This window comes from Penicillium psychrosexuale (assembly GCF_028828465.1).
Source record: "Penicillium psychrosexuale strain IBT 29551 chromosome Unknown utg000004l, whole genome shotgun sequence".
In the NCBI taxonomy this organism is placed as follows: Eukaryota; Fungi; Ascomycota; class Eurotiomycetes; order Eurotiales; family Aspergillaceae; genus Penicillium; species Penicillium psychrosexuale.
In genome coordinates, this window is record NW_026643189.1 from 4943192 (window position 1) to 4963552 (window position 20361).

Consider the following 20361-nt stretch of genomic DNA (forward strand, 5'->3'; position numbering starts at 1 on the left):
AGGTCAGAGAAAAACAAAGATAAACCTGCATGCGGAGGTTCTGAAGGATTAGCCCAATAAACAGCCAATATGCGAATGACAAAGGTATTCCAATCAGCTCAACGACATTATAGAGATCTCTAACATTTCCATGCATGGATGCGAGCCGAATCTGAAATGCCTTGTTCGCCGACGGGCAGACCTGGATGCCCCGCCTTTTAGATAACGACGCCGACGGCGGTTCTGGAGTGGAACCCCTCTTAACAGCTTGATATTCCGAAATGTAAGTTTCATTTGAGACAGATTCTTTATTTATTTATCTTCCAATATGTCCGAACAATTGAATCCTGATCTGGACCTCATTGTGCTGAACTGTACTTTGGCAACGGTTGAAGACGTCGTGCAATGTGACATTGGCGTCAAAGACGAGAAGATTCACTCAATTGTCCCCCAAGGATCATTGACTGGCTCAAAGGCCAAAAAGATCATTGACGCCAAGGGAGCTCTGGTCACGGTTGGTTTTCCCCTCTATAACTCATAGCCATGTGCTGACCTTCTTTCAAGCCAGGAGGGATTGATGCCCATGTTCATCTTCAGGAGCCGCCTCTATTTGGACTCGGTTCCACTGCAGACAACTTCGAGTCCGGTGAGTCCCTCAGTATCCAGAGCTGGAGACTGACGTGTTGCATTGAATTGACTGAATTTCCTAGGCACTCGCGCCGCGATCGCGGGAGGTACAACAACCATCGTAGCCTTCGCACCTCAACGGAAGCATGAAGACAGTGTTCTCGCAACTCTAGCTTGCGCTCACGAACGCGCCCAGGACCAATGCTACAGCGATTACTCGTTCCATCTCATCATCTCCAACCCATGCGCAAAGACGCTTGCGGAATTTCCAGCCTTCCGAGAGTTGGGCATCTCGTCCGTCAAGATATACATGACGTACGAAGCTTTGCGCCTCAACGACGAGCAGTTCTTGGATGTCTTGTTTCAATCCCGTCTACACAAGGTCACGACTCTGGTGCATGCCGAGAACGACTCTGTGATTGCGTGGATGACCAAGAAATTGCACGAGCGCCAACTATACGCACCAAAGTACCATACGGCTTCTCACCCTGCCGTCGCCGAGATCGAGGCAAGCTACCGTGCAATCTGTCTCTCTGAATTTATTGATACTCCGATCTTAATCGTACATGTATCTAATCCTCGAGCCGTCGATAACATTCGACAAGCTCAGGCAAAGGGTCTTCCAATTTATGCTGAGACTTGTCCTCAATATCTGTTCCTCAGCAGCGAGAACCTGGATCGGCCTGGGCTCGAGGGTGCAAAATGTGTTTGCAGTCCGCCGCTGCGAAACAAATCCGACCATGAGGCTATTTGGGCCGGTCTCGAGGACGGAACATTTACCATTCTCTCGTCCGACCACAGCCCGTTTAACTTCAATGACTCGACGTCTGGCAAAGGATCGAGCGTGACTGCGGAACGTCCCGATGGACAGTTTCACCTGATTCCGAACGGATTCTCTGGTGTCGAGACCCGAATGCCATTGGTTCTTTCGGCCGATCGACTCAATATACAAAAATACGTGGAGCTGACATCAACCAACCCAGCTAAATTGTATGGCATGTACCCAAGAAAAGGTGCACTTATCCCGGAGGTTAGTGATGCCGACTTTGTGATCTGGTACCCCGAGGGGAGTCTTGAGATGACTGTCACCAACGACATCCTTCATCATAACGTCGACTACACTCCATTCGAGGGGCACAGGGTAAAGCAGTGGCCGCGCTACACTGTGCTTCGTGGCCAAATAGTCTGGGACCGGGAAGATGGAGGGGTTGTAGGTTCTCGAGGCTTTGGTCAGTTTTTGCATCGCACAGAGAGCATGATGGCGGGCAGTAGGAGTGAGGGGTCTTGGGACGTTGAGACCGCTTGGGTTTAGTAGATAGACATGAACATATTTTGACGGCCCAAGGAAAGGATCCCCCATCTTATTGGGCCACTTGAATCCAGACACATTTGGACAGTACAATTTCTCTTGCATCCAGACTGAAGGTAAAACGCCAAGCCTGAGGTTCAAAGACCGTTCTTTTTCTTGGCTTGATGATGTGATTGGACTGTCGGTGAATATCCGAGGCGAGGCACCAATCAAGCCATGGACAGTCATTGTGCCGATTTCAGGAGTAAAATACAATCATATCATGGTATTCTGAAAGAGCCTTTGGTGAAGATTTTGAAAGATCGGTGGTTTTTACTAGCGACCCTCATCTAAAAAGGGCTCATGTTGAGGTATCAACGGTGTGGGAAGCTGCCGCGACATTGACCAAGTTTTTCCAAAAGATGCCATCAACTCGAATAGCCGCAAAGCGAAGAAGCGGCCAAGACGGAGCGCGGGTACGCAATGTTTGTCTCCAAATACCCAAGAGCTTTTGGTCATTAAGCATCATATGCGGCTCTCTGTGTTGAAAACACAGCATGAAACTGAATTGCCCCGGATAAGAAAAGCATGATCTCGTATAAGTCGGCCAGAAGGCTGATTGATGCCGCGCATCGAGGCTGTAAACAAAACGAGTCACAGCGCGAATCAAGCCACGCGACGCGTCTAGGATGGCTGAAACGGAGGGCTGAAGGTGATCCAGCCCTATTTTGTCGTCGAGTATGGGCCGTAAAAGGGCGCGGAAAAGCAGGATTTGAACTGTGAAGTATGAGATGTGCAAACTACCACGGGTATAGACTGGTTCTTCCTCAGTTTCTGAGTGTGTCTGTGCTGGTGCTGGCATCTGCAGCGACTCTGGCAGTGCGCTAATCCACTGATGTAGTTGTTGACGAAACACTCGAGCCTGATCTATCAAGCTATCCAAAGACCGTTGTTGGCAGACAGAGCGGAGAGAGCTGGTAGTGTGGTTAGTGATGATAGGCGAACTCAGGGATGTATTTGATAGAGACGGCTATGGAACGCGGCAAGAATAGCTAGAAAAGGAAAATCAGAACGGGTTTGAACTCACAAGAAGGTCCGACACAAATCGTTGGCAATAAGCGTGAGTGAACTAAGATGCATAAAGTAATCCGGACAACCATCATCCACCCCAAGCCCAGCTTCAGGGTTCAGGTTGACCTCAAAGTCGGCCAAAGTAAGAGGAGTCACATTCCAACTATCGTAGGAAAGTATGGACTGCCGTCCATGAGTGAGGGCTCGCCAACTGTGTTCAACAAGAACACACCACCACAGGCGTCGCCGAAGACGAATCTCCCAGATTGGTAGATCCCAGCCTATAGGGTCTATATTCAATCCCAAGGACTGAGCAATAGCTAGCGTTGAGCTAGCCAAAGCCCACGCCGAAGGACTCTCTGCGGAAGCTGGATCGAAAGGCTCGAAGTTGAGGAGTAAAAGAGAAGTCTGGATTGTTGATAGCCGTGGGAAGTGCATCTCCTTCTGCACACAGGCATACGAGATGCGCCATAAGTCTTCTGAAGACGGTTTGGTATATCCGTTGTCAACGCAAAGAATGTCGTCCCATGCAGTAAATTGTAGTGAAAGCGCGTATATGGCGGCAAGAAGCCCGACCGAGGCGTTTGTCACGAAGGATTTGATGTCTCGAAAGACGAAGGATCGAGAAAGAACCGGGAGGGCATGAAAGATGTACCGAAAATACCTTTGAACATTAGCAGGGGAATCCGGTATTGAGGGCACATGGTAGATACAGCTTCACTAGTCCCACTCCCATCTCTGGACTCACGAGACTGTCGAGTTGGATTCTTGGTGCGTGCTTGCCTTGTTCGAACATGCACTTTTCGACCGCCTGCAAGGACTGAGATACGGTTTGGCTATTGTTCTGCAGAAAATAAACAGGCACGTCTCCAGCCGAGCTTGTCCCCTGGTGGCCATCAGGAAGAACCGTATGGTCGGACTCGGGACCAGCGGCTGTATTTGATGCCATTCTATAAATAAGCCTGAAGAACTTCACTTCGCCTGAATCGTCGTACGGGTAATTTCGCAGGAGGAATGGGTCAGACTCGCCCGAAAATCCAAAAATTTGAGACGAGAAGTCGGGTTTCTGATCGATGGTCAACTCTTCCAAGCCTCCAGGCTGGCTAGAATGTGACCTTGATGGACTGTTATCCGCAGTATTGAAACCATCAATAGGCAGTAGTTCCGAAATGGTTTCTCGTCCCAAGGTGTCAAGCATGCCCTGGAAATCATCATTGTTGAACGTGGGCCAGTCAACACCATCATCGCGAGGCCAGCCATTTCCGATCAGAGGATTCTCTATGAGTGATTCGTTAGGTATACCAGGGATGTCGGATAAAAAATGATCATCTGCACTGAGCTATTAGCAAGGCCTTTCTGCGGAGCTTAGTTCACTACCTGTGCCTAGAGGTCGTTGAGATTGACTTTCATCACTCTGAGATGGTGAAATAACGAAAGACGTTGTCTCTGCACCAGCAATAGTCGTACATGGCACTAGGTCACCTGCAATAGATCCCAAGAGACCGTCAGATCGAGGGGATTGTGATAAGCCGAAATCCTTGGTTTTTTTCTTGCTGGGTTTACGGTTGGTCTTTTCCACAAATGTGCAAGATCGCCTGGTACGCTCGCAGAGTGTACATGGCTGAGATGGATAGGGGATATTGCAATGAACTTTGCGAGACCGACACAAATCGCATGGCCTCTGTACTTTGGAGCGATACTTTCGCGCGTTCGTAACACGGTCAGTTGTTGGAGTACTATTATCGAGATTGAAAGCGGTTTCACTCCTATCTTTGCTCATTTTACCTCGATAGTATCGTGAGTTCGAGAATTGACCGTGAGAGAGGGGATTGATAAGAAGAAGCCGATTGGTGGACAACCGGGGGCGGAAAAGTCTTAAGCCAGGTTTCACATCCTCGTCTTACTTCGCCCTCAAACTCGAAGGAATTAGACTATTTGAATACTTGAATAAGTGTTAGCTCTCTTGCCAATGAATTCGCTACATTTTCCCTTTAACTCGAGCTGCAAACATTATTCAAAAGTTCGTGCCTGGTCAAGCATCATGCTGCTACATATCAACCTTGCTTTACTTCTTTTCACAAGGTCTTTGATTATTTATATAGCTTCTGTCTCGTTCATCATGTGCTTGATTCTTGATAAATATTTGCGACATTTGTTCTCTTTCTTGCCTTACGCAAAGTCACCTCGTTTCGCGCGGAGCTTGTCATATCCTAAAACAGCGCCTAACAAGACGTCGGCACCAAGAGCACTGGACTAGTCAGTCATGATCACAAGCAGATCGTTTCCAAAGCTATAACTTACCAGTCTTCAGGAGAACAATACTCCACGGGGTTGTGGCTAATCCCATTTCGAGTCGGTGTGAAGATCATGCTCGTTGGGCACCGCCGATTTGTGTAACAGCTATCGTGACCGGCACCACTGATCATATCCCGCCACTGCTTTCCCCCTGAAGCTGGATCAGGGACATCTGAAAGAACAGCTTTGGCGCTTTCTTCGACCATGGAGATGCAATCCTTGTCAAAATGAACAGCGGGACTATCGACCAGTTCCTTCCATTCGACGGTGCAGCCTCGCTCGCTATCATCGGTCGCAATTCTCTGGAATTCGGCCACGCAGTCTGCAATCATCTTTTCGAGATCTTCGTCAAAGGTATGGCGGAGGTCCAGACTGAAGTTGATTGTTTGAGCTACAGTGTTGACCGTTCCTGGCTCAGAGTGTATGATGCCCGTCGTAGCGAGACCGTTGGCCTTCTTTGCGATCGAGTTCGCTGTGGTGATCATTTTGGCGGCGCATAGCATGGCATCTTTACGCGCATACAGAGGGGTTGTGCCTGCGTGGCTATCCCTGCCACTGACAGTGATATCGAACCATTTAAATGCTTGAACACCTTGAAATGGTCAGTTTTAATCGCCAATCAGTCGAGAGCTTCTGACCTTGCACAACACCGATCTTTCGGCCTTCGTCTTCCAATATTGGCCCTTGCTCAATGTGGAGCTCGAAGTGGGCAGCAAAAGGATTGGCCTTGAAAGAAGCTGGCATTTCTCCCACATAACCTATCCTATCGAGTTCTTCTTTCATGGTCTTGCGAGCTGTGTTATCACCAGCAGAAATTTCCTTCAGATTCCAAGCCGTAGTGAGAGGAATTGCCTCAGCCCAGACGGCAGCTGAGATAGCCATCACCGGGAATCGTGCTCCTTCTTCACTGTTAGGTACGGTATTAGCCAATTATTCGGTCTGTTAGTGGAAGAAACATACTTGGTCCAGTCAACAACTCCAATGCTTCCTTCTGTCTCAAACGAGTTCTCTTCTAGTACTTTCAGTACTTCTAAGCCAGCGACAACACCGAGGATACCATCGTATCGTCCTCCAGTGGGCTGCGTGTCTAGATGGGAACCCATCATGATGGGAGGGGCATCTTTATTCTTTCCGGGACGGATCGCAAAGAGATTGCCCATTTGGTCGACGTAGGTATGACACCCAATGGCTTTTGCAGACTCAATAAACCATTCCCTCACGTCTTTATCCGAGTCCGTTAGACTAAGCCTAGCCATTCCAGTTTCCGTGGAGTCACTGATAACAACACAATCAGCATAGGTCGAAAGCCGGAGAGTGAGTACCTTACTTTCCATACGGATGCGCAGAGCCATGTTGACAGCTTGTGTGTAGCGACTCAAGCAGTCGTGTCTGGTTGACCTTGAAAGGAGGAAGTTGTGAAGATGCCATATTCCCGTGTATAAATATCAAAGTGTGTAACAACACGGAGCAGGTGTTGAGGAATGAGGAATGCGGTTAGAGTAGTTGAATTGGTCAGACGAGAGTCTATTAAAATTGTTCACAGGGTCATGCTAACCAAGAGTATATAAACGGTTCCCGTTGGGGGAATCCATCGCCGTCGGCCGTCCTACCTTCGATATTGGGGGTTCAACGGCCGTCGGCCACCGATAACGCTCTCCTCTCCATTGTGGACAAACCCCGTATTTACATATTGCCCTGTCCTGTCTCGGACTTACAGCTTGATTGTTCTCTTTAAGCGAATCATGTAGCCACATTTTCCCCGCATATGTCAATGCATGAGTAGTGGATGGATAACTAATGCATCGATCATGCATGCTTATCTACTCCGTATTCCCTTGACTTCGCCGACGGCAATCTACCCGGTACAGCTTCAAAACCCTTGGCACCGCTCTCCACACCGCTCTATACAGTGTATTGTAAATTTATTAATTACAAGTTCAAAAATATGAAGCCTTTGGGCTTGACATCCAAATCCCGTGCGTTAATTAGTAAGACACATGTAATGGTAATTCAGGTATTGAGATTTTCTGCCGCTCTAAAATAAGGGGGCTTGAACCCTGAGCGCTATGGGCCTTCGTAACCCGGGGTAACTGTCAAGCTCCTTCCTATTACAGTTAACTAGTTACAGCGTGGTTTACCGTTTAGTCAACAGAATAATCAATCGTAACTACATATTGTTTCAGTTACATTTCCAAATAGGCAACGATTACAGATACACAACATCCGAGGAACTCCGATATCAAACCGACCGATATAGAGCGAGCACCGAGTCCCGACTCCGACTCCCGAGCAAGGAAGCTACTTGAACAGACTGAGGTATTAATATGGAGTCAAGTATCACACCGTCCGCTGAATAAAGACTTCAGTGATCTTCATCAAGATTTTGTTTGCCGTGGGTGTTTGATTCATTCCAACTGCCATATACACCCTGGGAGCGGTCGCTCAACGCCTACATTTTAGTAATCCTAAGCAACTTCCGTCTCAGATATCGAGGGTGTCATAGCGTTCCTGATATGGCTCAGGTTGTGGGAGGCAGAATTACCAAGGAAATCGTCAGTTTGCGCTTCATCGTCGCATACGTGCTGTCGGCTAGAGCAGTGATTGTTGGGATGTTAGTTGGTATCAACACCTTATCCTACCAAGCAGCATGCACAGTTCAGCTGTCGTTTTGACTACGGTAGCCTCGATCAGAAATATCATTAAACGTTCAGGACCGGCACCATCACCCAACGACTGATACTGGATGCATGTGTTTTTGGTTCCGTTTGATTCTTCTTTATATTCGGAGGAACGTATGGAGTCGGCCTGAGATTAGAAATGCTTATGCATAGGGAGCAATCAGTCTTCCCGAGAATAACCATACAATGAGCTGTGCTAATAGATCTAGAACATGCGTCTGCACGCGCCAACAACTCCAATTACGGAGGTTGAATTCGGCTCTCTCGGGAGCTGGGAATTTATTCATTGCAAGATTGGTCACATGAATTCCTCGATCCCGAGTTTCTCTCTCTTCTTCTCTTGCTCGCTCCATATGTTTTGCATAGTAATTTGGGCATACTATGACACCATAACGCTCCATAGCACATTGACCAAGGCATCCCCTAACTACTCCGTACACACGTGTCTCAATTACATAACTCCATTTCAAATCTCAGTAGTTGACTACAAGAATAGTCGGCCGCCTACTCGCTGTCTTTTGGGGTATTCTTTTCAGCTGCCTCTCAGATGTACATATTTCCTCCGCCTTCTCGGTTTTGTAGCTAATAGTATAAACCGTATAGAGGACCTTTCTATATATATTCAGGCACTGGTACCCATATTGTACTGACAAATTGACCCCAAATTGACCCCAAATTGACGGATTGCATCATTTTCCCTAGTTATTTGCGGTGCTGAAAAGCTCCGCCATGAAGCACGCCTAGCACGTCATATTGCTCACAGTTGGCTCTAGAGCAGCGAGTTTTCTCTTTTTAATTACCTGAAATGGTTAGCTTGAATAGAAAAGCATTTCAAGTGGAACAATGTTTGGAGCTTGAGATTAAGGTGAACTCGGCCGACATTTCCTAGACTCCATATAAATTTCACGATGGCTTCGATTGACAGATATTATTATTCCGCGCAGTTCTACCCCATTTCAGCTTGTCGTTTCAAGAGCAATGTCCGATATATCTCCCCCCTTATCACAAGGTGTGGGATATGGAGTCGTGATTGGTGTTGGGTTGTCATTTGCAGCAGGTAGGACGTAAATACACAACTCTTCTCATGACTATGCTAAAAAGAATAAAGGAATGATATTTGTCACCAAGGCATTGAAAAGTACAGTGGGCGAAGATAATTCGAATGCTGAAACGTATGCTTCTCCCAAGCTTCTCATCTGACTGTTTTTTAATCCCAACTAGATTCATTGTTGCCAATCGGAGAGTCAGCACGGGTTTAGTTGCCTCGGCAGTTGTATCTGTATGTGAACAAATGCTTAACAATATTCAGTGCTAACCTACAATAGTCCTGGCTTTGGAGCACTGCATTGCTGAGTGCCGTATTGGTGGCCTATCAATACGGCGTAAGTGGCCCCTTCTGGTATGGTGCTGGATGCTCACCTATGATCGTCTGTTTTGCGTATCTCGGCACTGTCTGCAAAAAGCGTGTGCCCAGCGCGCACACTGTTCTGGAAATTATCAAGATGCGATATGGTAAGGACTTTGCGTGTTTGTCAGTGAAGCATGAAAACTAACAATCTCAAGGCACTGTCGCTCACTTAAGCTTCACCTTTCTGGCTGTGGTGAATAATCTCTTCAACACCATCAACATGATTTTAGGTGCTTCAGTCGCCATTACATATCTGTAAGTCCGGTAACCGCTAGAAAACACTTGTGGTCAATCGGCTTACCATGAAAGAACTGGAATGCACATCATGGCATCCACTTTCCTGCTGCCAGTTGGTGTGGTCATTTACACCCTTACAGGAGGCATCAAAGCAACGTATGTGAGATTGTTTCTCGAAATATGTCCGCAGCACTAATGAGGCTTGCAGGTTTCTGACTGATTATATTCACACTTTCATTATTTTGATTCTGTGTTGTTATTTGACCACCAAAGCGTTGACCAGCGTGGAAGTAAATTCGATTGGGGGTTTGTATGATCTTGTCATTGCAGCTCAGCCAAATCATCTCGTGGATGGAAATTATCAAGGCTCGCTTTTTACCATGACATCTCAACAGGGAATATTTTTTGGAATCATTCTTTTGGTGTCGAACTTCGGAGCTGTCATTGTAAGTGCCTCCTCGAATTACTGACGGCTGTCTGCTAGTTGGTGCTAATTGGAGATAGATGGACACCGGATACTTCACTAAGGCATTTGCTGCGTCCCCAGAAGGTGTTGTTCCTGGATACGTGATTGGGGGTTTATCTTATTTTAGTATTCCTTGGGCTCTTGGAACTATTATGGGAATGGTTGCGTTGGGATTGGAGAGCACAAAAGCCTTCCCAACATATCCGAGAGTAAGTCCAGGCCATCGGTTCTCCATACTTGATCTTGAAGCTAAGATATTTCGAGCCCATGACTAGTACTGAAGTCACGAATGGACTAGCTTTGCCCTACGCAGCTATCGCGGTAGCGGGTAAAGGTGGTGCAGTGGCTACTCTCCTGATGACTTTTATGGCTGTTACATCTACACTGTCAGCACAGGTCATTGCTGTCTCTTCGATTGTGGCTTTTGATGGCTACCGCACCTACTTCAACAAGAATGCAAACAATCAAGAGATAATCTTCTGGAGTCGAGTGGGAGTGATTATATTCGGCCTTGTCGCGGCAGGCCTCACTGCAATGTTCCACTATGTTGGTATTGACATGGGCTGGACCCTTTACATGATTGGTAAGCTCAAGTATTCATAGTAAGGATATACTCGATGTTTTCTAACATAACTCGAAGGAGTGATAACCTGCCCCGGGATATTTCCCCTGATACTGTCAATTCTTTGGAGAAAGCAAAGCCGGATCGCGGTCATTGCATCGGCGTATCTCGGTCTAGCCACGGGCCTCGCTGTCTGGCTTGGAACAGCACATCATTTCTATGGTGCCGTTACAGTCTCTTCAACTGGACAGACATTGCCATGCATGTACGGCACAGTGGCATCTGCAGTTAGCCCGTTACTATACTCCGTGTTGATTACATTGATTGCACCGGAAGACTTCGACTGGAAGTCGATGAGCAATAACGACCTGGCTATCCATTCTGAGGGTGAAGTTACCGAGGTTACTAAAGAGAGGAATGAAGCGGGCCAGCTTTCCGAGTCAAGCCAAAGGAGATGGTCACGATACGCGTTATTTTGGGCCGTTGCTACTTTCTTCGGCCACTGGGTTCTCTGGCCACTTCCGATGTATGGTGCTAGGTTTATATTCAGCAGAGGAGTAAGTGCACTATATTTTGTCAAGGGTGGATAATGTCACTGACAAGATTTAGTTCTTCATCGCCTGGGTTGTGGTTGCTGAAATTTGGCTCTGGATCACTTTGCTGACGGTTGGATTATATCCTTTGTGGGATGGACGCCGTCGGATTCTTTTCATCGCGCGGAGACTTGTTGGGCGTTTGGAAAATGCATAATTATTTGATTGCCGATTGGGTGCTCACTGCTTAGCAGCATCATCAGTTTTATTCCGCTCGTCAAAAAAGACGAGGGTAGAGGTGTGTTGAGACATTTACCTATGTGCCTATAGTTAGTATATGAATAAGTCGGCTGCATTTACAGCCTATGTCATTGAGAATGACATCCATGGATGATCTAGTTGTCTCGCTAAGAGTCTTTTACTAGTGGTCGTTGCAGAGCGAAGCGACTGATGATCACATGATGGCCCATTAGAACGCTATTATTTCAGCTCTGGGAGAAACTTGGCCACGTGACACGTACGTAAGACCTTTTGATTTATACTTGCTTTGCTTCGTTTCGTTACGCAATTAGTAGTATTTCTTTGTATAACCTTTGAATACTACTATAAACGATGTACTGCGACACCGGACCTCGGGATGGTCACTGATCCGATTATCTAAAGTTGACCCACACCTGAGCACCTGCAGATAGCGGATCCCCCACCCCCCGAGCTTCATCATTTATCCTTCTACGTTTCCCTCTTATTCACTGCATTTGTACCCGTGGACTGCAGTGTAATGGAAGATGCAGCCGAGTCCCTGAGCCTGACACAAATGACCGACGCTGAACCCATCCCGACCGTAATGGAGAGCCCGGAGGACTCAAGCTCAGATGTTTCAAGCTCGGAAGAACATACACCTAGCGATACGGCAGATCTACCTCATATCGTGATCCAATTGATCCAGTGCCAACAGTGCTCCCGCCCTTTCCGAACTCCGCTCCGCCTACCATGCGGGAATTCGATCTGTCGGGAATGTTTGCCCGCCCTTCGGCCGCGGACGGGTATTACGTACCCCGTGACTGAGGGGAGGAATCAGGAATTTACATGCCTTTGGAAAGGAAATAAGACGTGTGGTGGGGACCATTGTGTTGCAGATTGTGGCGCTGATGTGCTGCTTGGGAAGCTGGTTGGCCTTTTTGGAGAAATACTGAGGTCGGAGGCAGACAATGTGCCTCTGGACTCGTCCGAGGATGACGGACCATTACTGCGCTGGAAAACCGACGGGCGGAATCAGAACGGAAGTGGACATTTGAAGCGACATGGGTGGCTGAGGGGAATCTATAGCCTGGCACTGGAAGGCCGGTTCCCGTCTGATGCATGCGAAGTCATCTATGGAGATTCCACAACCCCAGCCGGAAGCTTAGAAGTTCAGGATCTCATTCACTTCCAAAAACTGCGAGACAGTCTCTCCGCCGAGTTAGACTGTCAGGTTTGCTATGCACTCCTTTTAGATCCGATCACGACGCCTTGTGGTCACACTTTTTGCCGAAAATGTGTCGCGCGGGTCTTGAACCATACAGATCTGTGTCCCATTTGTCGCCGAAAGCTAGGCATTCCGAATGATCTACAGTCAGAGCCCATAAACCAGCCTGTGGCACGGTTGGTCGAATACTTTTTCCCCGACCAGATCTCAGTCAGACGGGAGACCAGCGCCCAGGATGAGACAGGCGCGGATTACGAGAAGAGCTTGCCACTTTTTGTGTGCACGCTATCTTTCCCGACAATGCCTACTTTTCTCCATGTCTTCGAGCCCAAATATCGACTTATGATTCAGCGGGTTCTTGCAAGTGGAAATGGAAAGTTCGGCATGGTCATGCACAACCGGCAAGGCCGGGTACAGCCAGGTCAATTACATGACGCACCGTTTATGCAATACGGAACGCTATTGATGATCGAGCGATATGAGCTGCTTCCAGATGGTCGCAGTCTCGTGGTGGCTACAGGCGTATCGCGGTTCAAGATCGTCGACTCGGGAATGCTGGACGGCTATTATGTTGCCAAAACAGAGCGCGTAGATGACATCTCGCTCGCAGAGGAGGAGCGACTTGAGTCGTTGGAGACCTCAACAGACGGTGTGAATGCTCTGCCAGAAGGGAATGAAGCTGATCCTCCGTTAGGCTTAATGCCAACACAACAGCTACTCCTCTCAGCAAGAGAGTATATCACCAACCAGCGCAGATCTGGGGCTCCTTGGCTGCACCCGCGCGTCATGCTAGCATATGGACCCATCCCTACAGATGCAGCCCGCTTCCCATGGTGGTTCGCAAGCATTTTGCCCATCTCCGAGGAAGAGAAATATCCCTTACTCGCCGCCACAAGTGTTCGAGAGAGACTGAAACTCTCAGCAAAATGGGCGAGACAACTTGAGGCTCGAGACTGGTAGGTTCAACATCTCTTCTCCCTATTAGATGCTATGCTGATATTTCCGATTAGGTCTACTCGCTCATCACTCTACTCTGTCTTATGACTATCCGTCCCTCTCCTCATATTCTGCATCATCCCTCTAGCATTGCGGCCATTGTCGGGATTTTTCACCTCGATATCGCCGCATGTATTCACGTCATTGACAATGTACTCTTTCTCTGTCTCCGTCTCATTTGGTAGCTCCAAGTTTTCGTTCCCCGGTATTAGCTCGCAAATACCCAACGAACGTGATCAAACCAGCGACAGTGGCCAACAGAAGCAAAAAGACGAAACGTATGTCTCCCAGGGATTTGTGATTGGCGCCTTCCTGGCCATCTTCTTCGCCCAGGTTGGGGTTAACTTCCTGCATGCTGTTCGAGCCGGCAGACGCAGACGACGGTTTATGGAAATGCAGTTTCCGCAGCCCTTGCCCCAGCGGGATCAGGAGCAAGACCGCGCCTTTAATACAGATCCTGGGATCAATACAAATGCTAGAGAGGAAGGTGCACGAGCTGATGCGGAGGGGCGCCCCGTCACAGGAAACGCCCCTGGTGTTGGGTAGGGGGATCCGACTTATTTGATACCCAGCATTCCCAACTTGGTACGAAACCTTCTATTCGGTACATCGCAAGCAATATACCCTCTTTTATTTACGATATTTATGTTTTTCTTTTTCTTTCATCATCTGGCATTTTATCCAAGACTGTTGTACATAAAAGCCTTAATTAGGGCTGGACATATTGATATGCAAATATTCTTGCACCTCAAGCAGCTTTTTGACATGAGCGCCTGTTCTACACATGGGTTTACGGCTTCCATGGAAACCCTAGGCTACGGGTATTACCGGTTACATCTTCCATGCTTATGGGATGGGTTACATAACAACAAGCTTGGAATGAACACGGATGGATCGGGCCGACCCGCTCGGAGGTTTAGAGTTTCGCATCTTAGCCCACGGATGGGAATTGTTAGAGAAGACTTCGTACCGAAGAATGCCAGCAGGCCGGCTGCATGTAGATCCACAGAGAGGACTACCCATTTTTGAGGTGGTTCGTCTTCCGTTTCAGTCAATTTATAGCAGTTGGCGGGTGTGAAGTCACGCGTTATTAAATACCACGTAGACGTGTACGGAGTGTGGACTCGGATACGTTGAAGGTGCGCGCTATTCCACAAATTGAAGAGATTTCTTGATTCTTGAAAACCTGGATAGCTAATAAGAGCCCACCCTCTTGCTCTACTAACTTCGTAGACGATTGGGATCGAATTGGTGAGTGGTTGAATTAACTAAGTGTTAATTCATGGACGCGTTTTGGGTGGGTCTACCGCAGTTCGCTTAGTACTTACTTGGTTAGTACTAAGCTAACCTGTTTAAGTAATATGGGGGCCGAATTATCTGATTGTATATTTTGTACAGGCTAGTTTTTCCCCGTAGAGAGCAAAGTGTGAAATTGATTAAAGCACACAATATTTAATGAAGAAACAGGCCATACTAATTAGTGAGGTTTTCTGTATTTGAGTGATCGTAAGAGATATACTGTTTGAACACTATTTTGAACTATATCGGGTAGGGCGTCTAGGCACCCGCTGGCGTAAATTACTACGTGGTACTCCTTACGTATCAGGTACTCCATAGTTACATATCCATCCATGGGGCCACGGGTGAACTGCGGACCCCCGGAAGAACTTCGGAATTCTGTAGGCTCCCGATCTTGGGGGCCAATGGGATATGCCAATGGTACGGCCATGATTTGTGTTTGTGCATTCTCCTTTTCCTCTCATCACTACATATAAATTATTCACCATGCATACGAACGCTGTTTAGATCATATGGTCTATCTCAAAAATGCACCTCGTTGACTACCTCGTGCTAAGATGCCGACATTTATGGCGCACTTCCCTCAAACACAGTCTTATTGCAATTGCGTTTAGCCTTGCATTGACAATTTTCGTACTTTTACATTGGCCAAGAGAGCAAGCTACTACAGCACAGCGCAGCCCAACAGTCTATGCTTCAAGGTATACTTGACCATCTAGACTAATAGGGCTTCTGGAGACATCCAAGCCTCGCTTGATATGGCAGTCTTCGTGCAATTGCTAACATACCCATCTCTTCTTAGTAGAAAAAATGCCTTTTATTTAGGCTCTGGCACTGCTGGTGATGGGAATGACCTCGGTCAGCTTGTTTTGGAAACTTCGCAGGAACCACTACCCATACCTTACGACCCATATCCCCAATATAACAGCGCTGCATGGAACAACACGTGGAGAGGATCTTACCAGCAGTGTGTTGGTCCAAATGGCCTAGTCTTGGATCGTAGGAATGCGGAAACATCTATGAAAGCGTTTCGTTGGAACCAGTCAGGTATGAAATGAGGACAAGCCTATGATGGCATATTGTAGTGCAGCGAGCACTGATAGCATGCTAGACTTTCCGATGCCAATATTTGGATCGTACGAGGCGTGGAATCTTGATCGGAGGCTCTGCGCCGACCGATATTCTCGGTATGCGCTATACGGCTACGCAGAAGAAGCAGACGAAGGCAACAAAGGCAACAATGTGCAGTGGCAGGATATGAATTGGGCTGCTTTGCAACAAGACTGCTTGCATCGCAATGAAAACCGTTATCAACCTTCGAAAATTGGCGAGAAGATGTGGACTCTCCACAAGGAGCATGATAAAAAACCAGATGAACATCGCTGGAGCGGAGAGAAGATACAGACAGATCGAAACAATGCCTCTGCTATTCTCAAATCACGCACCGCGGTAGTCCTGCGTACATGGCTCGGCAGGGAATACACGGAAGATGATTTTTATTATATCCGGTCGATGATAATGGAGCTATCACTCTTATCCGGTGCAGAATATGAGGTAACCCTTTTGGTTGATGCAAAAGATATTGATTTGCCTCACCCAGCCGATACAGTAGGCTTGGACAGTCTAAAAAAGTCGCTTCCGCGGGAACTCCAGGATTTGGCAGTATTTTTCAACGCAGAGATACTAAAGGACTGGTACCCGAAGATCGATGTTCACGAGTAAGATCTCATTCTCGCTCTCTCTTATACTGCTTCAGTCGAATTTCGAAATATTAATATTTTTCAGGGCCATACTTCAATACTTTCAGCCAATGCAGATTTTCTCGCGGGTAAATCCACAGTACGACTTCTTCTGGCAGTTTGAAATGGATTCGCGTTATACGGGACATTTCTATAACTTTCTCGAGCAGGCAGCAGATTTTGCAAAACAACAGCCTCGTAAGAATCTGTGGGAGCGTAACTCATACTTTTATATCCCTGCTGTCCACGGGAGCTGGGACAACTTTATCGATCAGGTAGACCAGAGCATGATAGGTCTTGATAGTATCTGGGGACCACGGCCTGCAAAAGGTATCGAGGTTGGAAATGAAGCACCCGAGCCGGTGCACTCGGACTTAAACTCAGACTCGAATGATGATGATTTTTGGAGCTGGGGCGTAGGCGAGGAAGCCGACGTGATCACCTGGCTGCCTCAATTTGACCCTCAGCATACCGACTGGCCCTTTTCTGACCGGGTATATAACTTTCGCCAGAAGGGACGTACTCCGCGCCGGGCATCAGTTGTCGCTATGTCCCGTGTTTCGGCCCGATTACTCCGGTTGATGCATGCGGATAAAACCGAAAAGGGTCTGGGACTAGCATCTGAAATGTCCCCCACATCCTGGGCTCTCTATTATGGGCTGAAAGCAGTTCAGATTCCTCAGCCCATTTACCATGCACACGAAACAAATCCAATTGAGCTCAATCTCAGAGCTAATGCAGGCAAGCCTGGCAAGATTAGTGCTGGGCGGAATAGTATCTGGAGCTGGAACCAGCACAATGATATTCTGATGAAAATGTCTTACATGTTTGGGTCCGAATTCCCCGAAAAGATTTATCGAGCCTGGCTAGGCTACGATGATGCAGAGAAAGTGAGTTTGCTGGCCCCTTGACTTTCCGTTGATATTCGCTAATAGTATACGGAAGGGAGGACGTCATCGCCTTTGCTTGCCTCCGATGTTCTTACACCCGGTGAAGAATACAAAAAGATAGTTGGCCCTCATTGTGAGGCACCAGATCTTAAACAAGAAAGAGCACATTCAACTAAATAATGAAGATGGAGAAAGAAAGAAGAAGCAAGTTGTAAAGTGGGAAGCAGCCAGTTGATATAGCTAGCCACTTTGCAAACGTTGCAAACATCGAACCTTCTCGCTTAGCTATCTAGCAAACAATCTAATAAAGTAAATAATGCAAACAGTGAACAAGCAAGCAAATGAGCGAGCAAGCAAACATGAAGCATATGATAGCGATCTATCATAGATCGATATTAACTATTCTACCTGATGACGATCCGAATTTTGTCCAGCGGTATTTCTTGATTCGGATTATACACGTATAGCACGATCAAGAGCATAAGAACAGCTTTTATCTAAAAGTTTTTATGTACGAAGGAAAACCGAACATTAAGAACCCCCTTGCTGCTTCACAGCATCATGTTCCACGCGCAAAGCTTCTGCATCGTTCATCTCAAACTCAAAATTCCAAAGCTTCTCTACAACTGTCAACTCAGCCTTTGACTTGATTTTGACGTGTGATGAGATATCATTGTCAGCGCCCTTGGAGCTCTTCCGCCCAACATGCTGTACAATGCTTGGCGTCACTGCCCAGCGAATCTCATTTCTCGCATTTGCATATTCCTCGGTGAGCACGTCGACGTATCCGATATGCTTGGATGTGTATAGCCCGATAAGTTCCGGTATCCGTGATTTGGGGAAGACAAAGGCTTGTGAACAACATCCAAATTTGGGCATTTGATGCACGCCGTTTGCTCGAGGGAGCATCGTCACTCGGCCCATGGCAAAAAAGAGCCCAATCAACAATGGTGTGAATATACCACTCCAAATGATTATTGTCGTATTCGGTAGAAAGGAACGGGCATGGTGATTGAATTGTCGGAAGACCAGGGGAACGCAGGCCACGAAGCAGACGACAAGGATGGAAAAGAAAAGGTACGTAAGCCATTCTTCGCCGTTCCAACCAAAATATTCTTCGGTGTAAAAAAGGCGCAGGTATAGCCCTGGGTAAGAAAAACTGTCAGCAAAAGAAAGGTAATTTAAAGAGTTCCATGATGGCTGTAAAACTCACAATTCGCCGCTCCCGTTTCTCGAGTCTGTTCTTCCGCAGAGGACAAAGCAGCTTTAGTGCGATGATACCAGCCATCTAAAGCAACGAGATCATCTTCAAGCATAATGACGTACGGCGTGTCGATGTTTGCACACGCATTTAACAGATATGTGTAGTCAAAGAGAGCCTTCTCACGGCCTGCTATTTTGGCCTCATTTGTTTCTAGAGAGCGTATATGATCAACGTCGATTTCGGAGGCGTTGTAAAGCAACACTTGATCCGCTAGTTTGTACAACCACGGCTCTGCATACGCAGGATGCTGCGACGGATCCGTGTGCGCGATGAATAGAATCAAGTGAATGTCTGCCCTTTCTTCCTCACTCAGGCCCTCAAGGAATGTGCCTACAGTAGCTTGGAAATAGCTGGCTCCCTTTCGTGCAATGGTGGCAATTCCCAGGCAAAAGTTAGGATGTCGTGAGCCCCTTGGTGTCTGCGACTCTGTAGCATTGTTTGCTCTATCAATGAAAGAAGCTGCCTGCTCAAGTCTGATAGCTGAATAAACAGGATCATAGGCCTTTGTTGGATCGAAAAATATTGAGGATGGGTCACGGGAAGACTGTCTGCGTGCGGCCATGATGAGTAAAACATAGAAGAACAGAAAGAAAAGAAAAGTCCGAAGCACCTGAACCGAGCTGGTTGCTGAAAGTCCCGAAGTGGGAGCTAGGCGGTTCAAAATCATTGTGAAAGGCGACAATAAAAGTAAGCAAGATCCAGGTTCCACGACGGCAGAAGACATTTCAAGCCCATAAAGAAGTTAATAAGCATATTGTGGTTGAAAGATCTCCTTAGAAGGATCTCAGCAAAGCCCGGGGCCAAATGATAGACTCCACTGCACGGTTTGGCCCTAATGTATACAATGCGCCCACCTACCAACTGATGTATACGGTCCCAATACACCTCTTTCCAAGTTGGGCCACAGGGTTCAATGCAAAAAATTAGCTTAGTTACAAATTTGTAAAATAAGTACCTTTTTGTATGGTATTGCCATACAAATGGTATCTTTTCTCGACATTTCCCACAACTTATATTTCTGAACTACGTTTCTGAGCCAGGACAACCGGGGATAGACGTAGGCTCATAATATCAGAATCATATTGTTTATATGTTGGTGTACAAATAATGGCGTGGTTCGAAGAGGGTCCTTGAAACTGTGGTTTTTCGAATCTCTACTTTGATAATAACAACTTTGGAAGGATTTTCCATGATACCGTGTTTTTTTTTTCCTTTAAATGAAAGAAAAGTTATATTCCCATTACTATTATTTTCTTTTGAAATATTCCTCTTTAGGCCAAGGCAGAAAGGTCCAAGTTAGAACACAACCCTACTTACTCCGGAGTCCGTACGCACGGAGTATAAGAAACAGTCTAACCACCCAGATTTTGTAACTAGCTCATAAATAGCGTGTTATTCGATTCGGCTTTTTTACAGACTCAAATCGATTTATTATCTACAATGGGCCTCTTAAGTTTCAATTCAATATATAGTAAAGGCCCTGGAGCACTATTAAGTACCTGGCATCTAGCATCTAGCTGGTATACTATGAATTAAAAGAGATGAACTCCAAATTATAAATTTA

The 20361-nt window shown here is 46.9% G+C and overlaps 9 protein-coding genes across 9 annotated transcripts; 6 read left to right on the plus strand and 3 right to left on the minus strand.

Moving 5' to 3' along the window:
• Nucleotides 1-307: 307 nt before the first annotated feature.
• On the plus strand, nt 308-1918 carry N7518_007767 (uncharacterized protein; the record flags this gene model as incomplete). The annotated part of the gene is made up of 3 exons (XM_057188694.1): nt 308-493; nt 544-625; nt 690-1918. 3 exons carry the CDS (start codon nt 308-310, stop codon nt 1916-1918), a joined length of 1497 nt encoding a protein of 498 aa, XP_057040397.1.
• A 1110-nt stretch (nt 1919-3028) lies between these two features.
• Nucleotides 3029-3238, plus strand: N7518_007768 (uncharacterized protein; the record flags this gene model as incomplete). Its single annotated transcript, XM_057188695.1, has 1 exon — nt 3029-3238. One exon carries the CDS (start codon nt 3029-3031, stop codon nt 3236-3238), a length of 210 nt encoding a protein of 69 aa, XP_057040398.1.
• A 400-nt stretch (nt 3239-3638) lies between these two features.
• N7518_007769 (transcriptional regulator family TF) lies at nt 3639-4434 on the minus strand (the record flags this gene model as incomplete). The annotated part of the gene is made up of 2 exons (XM_057188696.1): nt 3639-4243; nt 4398-4434. The coding sequence occupies 2 exons, from the start codon at nt 4432-4434 to the stop codon at nt 3639-3641; spliced, it is 642 nt and encodes a 213-aa protein (XP_057040399.1).
• A 700-nt stretch (nt 4435-5134) lies between these two features.
• N7518_007770 (M20 family metallo-hydrolase) lies at nt 5135-6612 on the minus strand (the record flags this gene model as incomplete). The annotated part of the gene is made up of 4 exons (XM_057188697.1): nt 5135-5213; nt 5267-5852; nt 5899-6167; nt 6221-6612. 4 exons carry the CDS (start codon nt 6610-6612, stop codon nt 5135-5137), a joined length of 1326 nt encoding a protein of 441 aa, XP_057040400.1.
• A 2304-nt stretch (nt 6613-8916) lies between these two features.
• N7518_007771 (sodium:solute symporter family protein) lies at nt 8917-11361 on the plus strand (the record flags this gene model as incomplete). Its single annotated transcript, XM_057188698.1, has 11 exons — nt 8917-8995; nt 9047-9110; nt 9160-9217; nt 9264-9450; nt 9502-9601; nt 9656-9739; nt 9792-10029; nt 10088-10258; nt 10314-10632; nt 10690-11168; nt 11221-11361. The coding sequence occupies 11 exons, from the start codon at nt 8917-8919 to the stop codon at nt 11359-11361; spliced, it is 1920 nt and encodes a 639-aa protein (XP_057040401.1).
• Nucleotides 11362-11922: 561 nt separating this feature from the next.
• N7518_007772 (uncharacterized protein) lies at nt 11923-13569 on the plus strand (the record flags this gene model as incomplete). Its single annotated transcript, XM_057188699.1, has 1 exon — nt 11923-13569. The coding sequence occupies one exon, from the start codon at nt 11923-11925 to the stop codon at nt 13567-13569; it is 1647 nt and encodes a 548-aa protein (XP_057040402.1).
• A 186-nt stretch (nt 13570-13755) lies between these two features.
• On the plus strand, nt 13756-14151 carry N7518_007773 (uncharacterized protein; the record flags this gene model as incomplete). Its single annotated transcript, XM_057188700.1, has 1 exon — nt 13756-14151. The coding sequence occupies one exon, from the start codon at nt 13756-13758 to the stop codon at nt 14149-14151; it is 396 nt and encodes a 131-aa protein (XP_057040403.1).
• Nucleotides 14152-15432: 1281 nt separating this feature from the next.
• N7518_007774 (DUF3405 domain-containing protein) lies at nt 15433-17533 on the plus strand (the record flags this gene model as incomplete). Its single annotated transcript, XM_057188701.1, has 4 exons — nt 15433-15605; nt 15632-15951; nt 16016-16622; nt 16690-17533. Coding segments are annotated over 4 exons (1944 nt in total), but the record flags the coding sequence as incomplete, so codon positions are not given.
• Nucleotides 17534-18064: 531 nt separating this feature from the next.
• Nucleotides 18065-19464, minus strand: N7518_007775 (uncharacterized protein; the record flags this gene model as incomplete). Its single annotated transcript, XM_057188702.1, has 2 exons — nt 18065-18678; nt 18747-19464. The coding sequence occupies 2 exons, from the start codon at nt 19462-19464 to the stop codon at nt 18065-18067; spliced, it is 1332 nt and encodes a 443-aa protein (XP_057040405.1).
• Between the last annotated feature and the right edge of the window lie 897 nt (nt 19465-20361).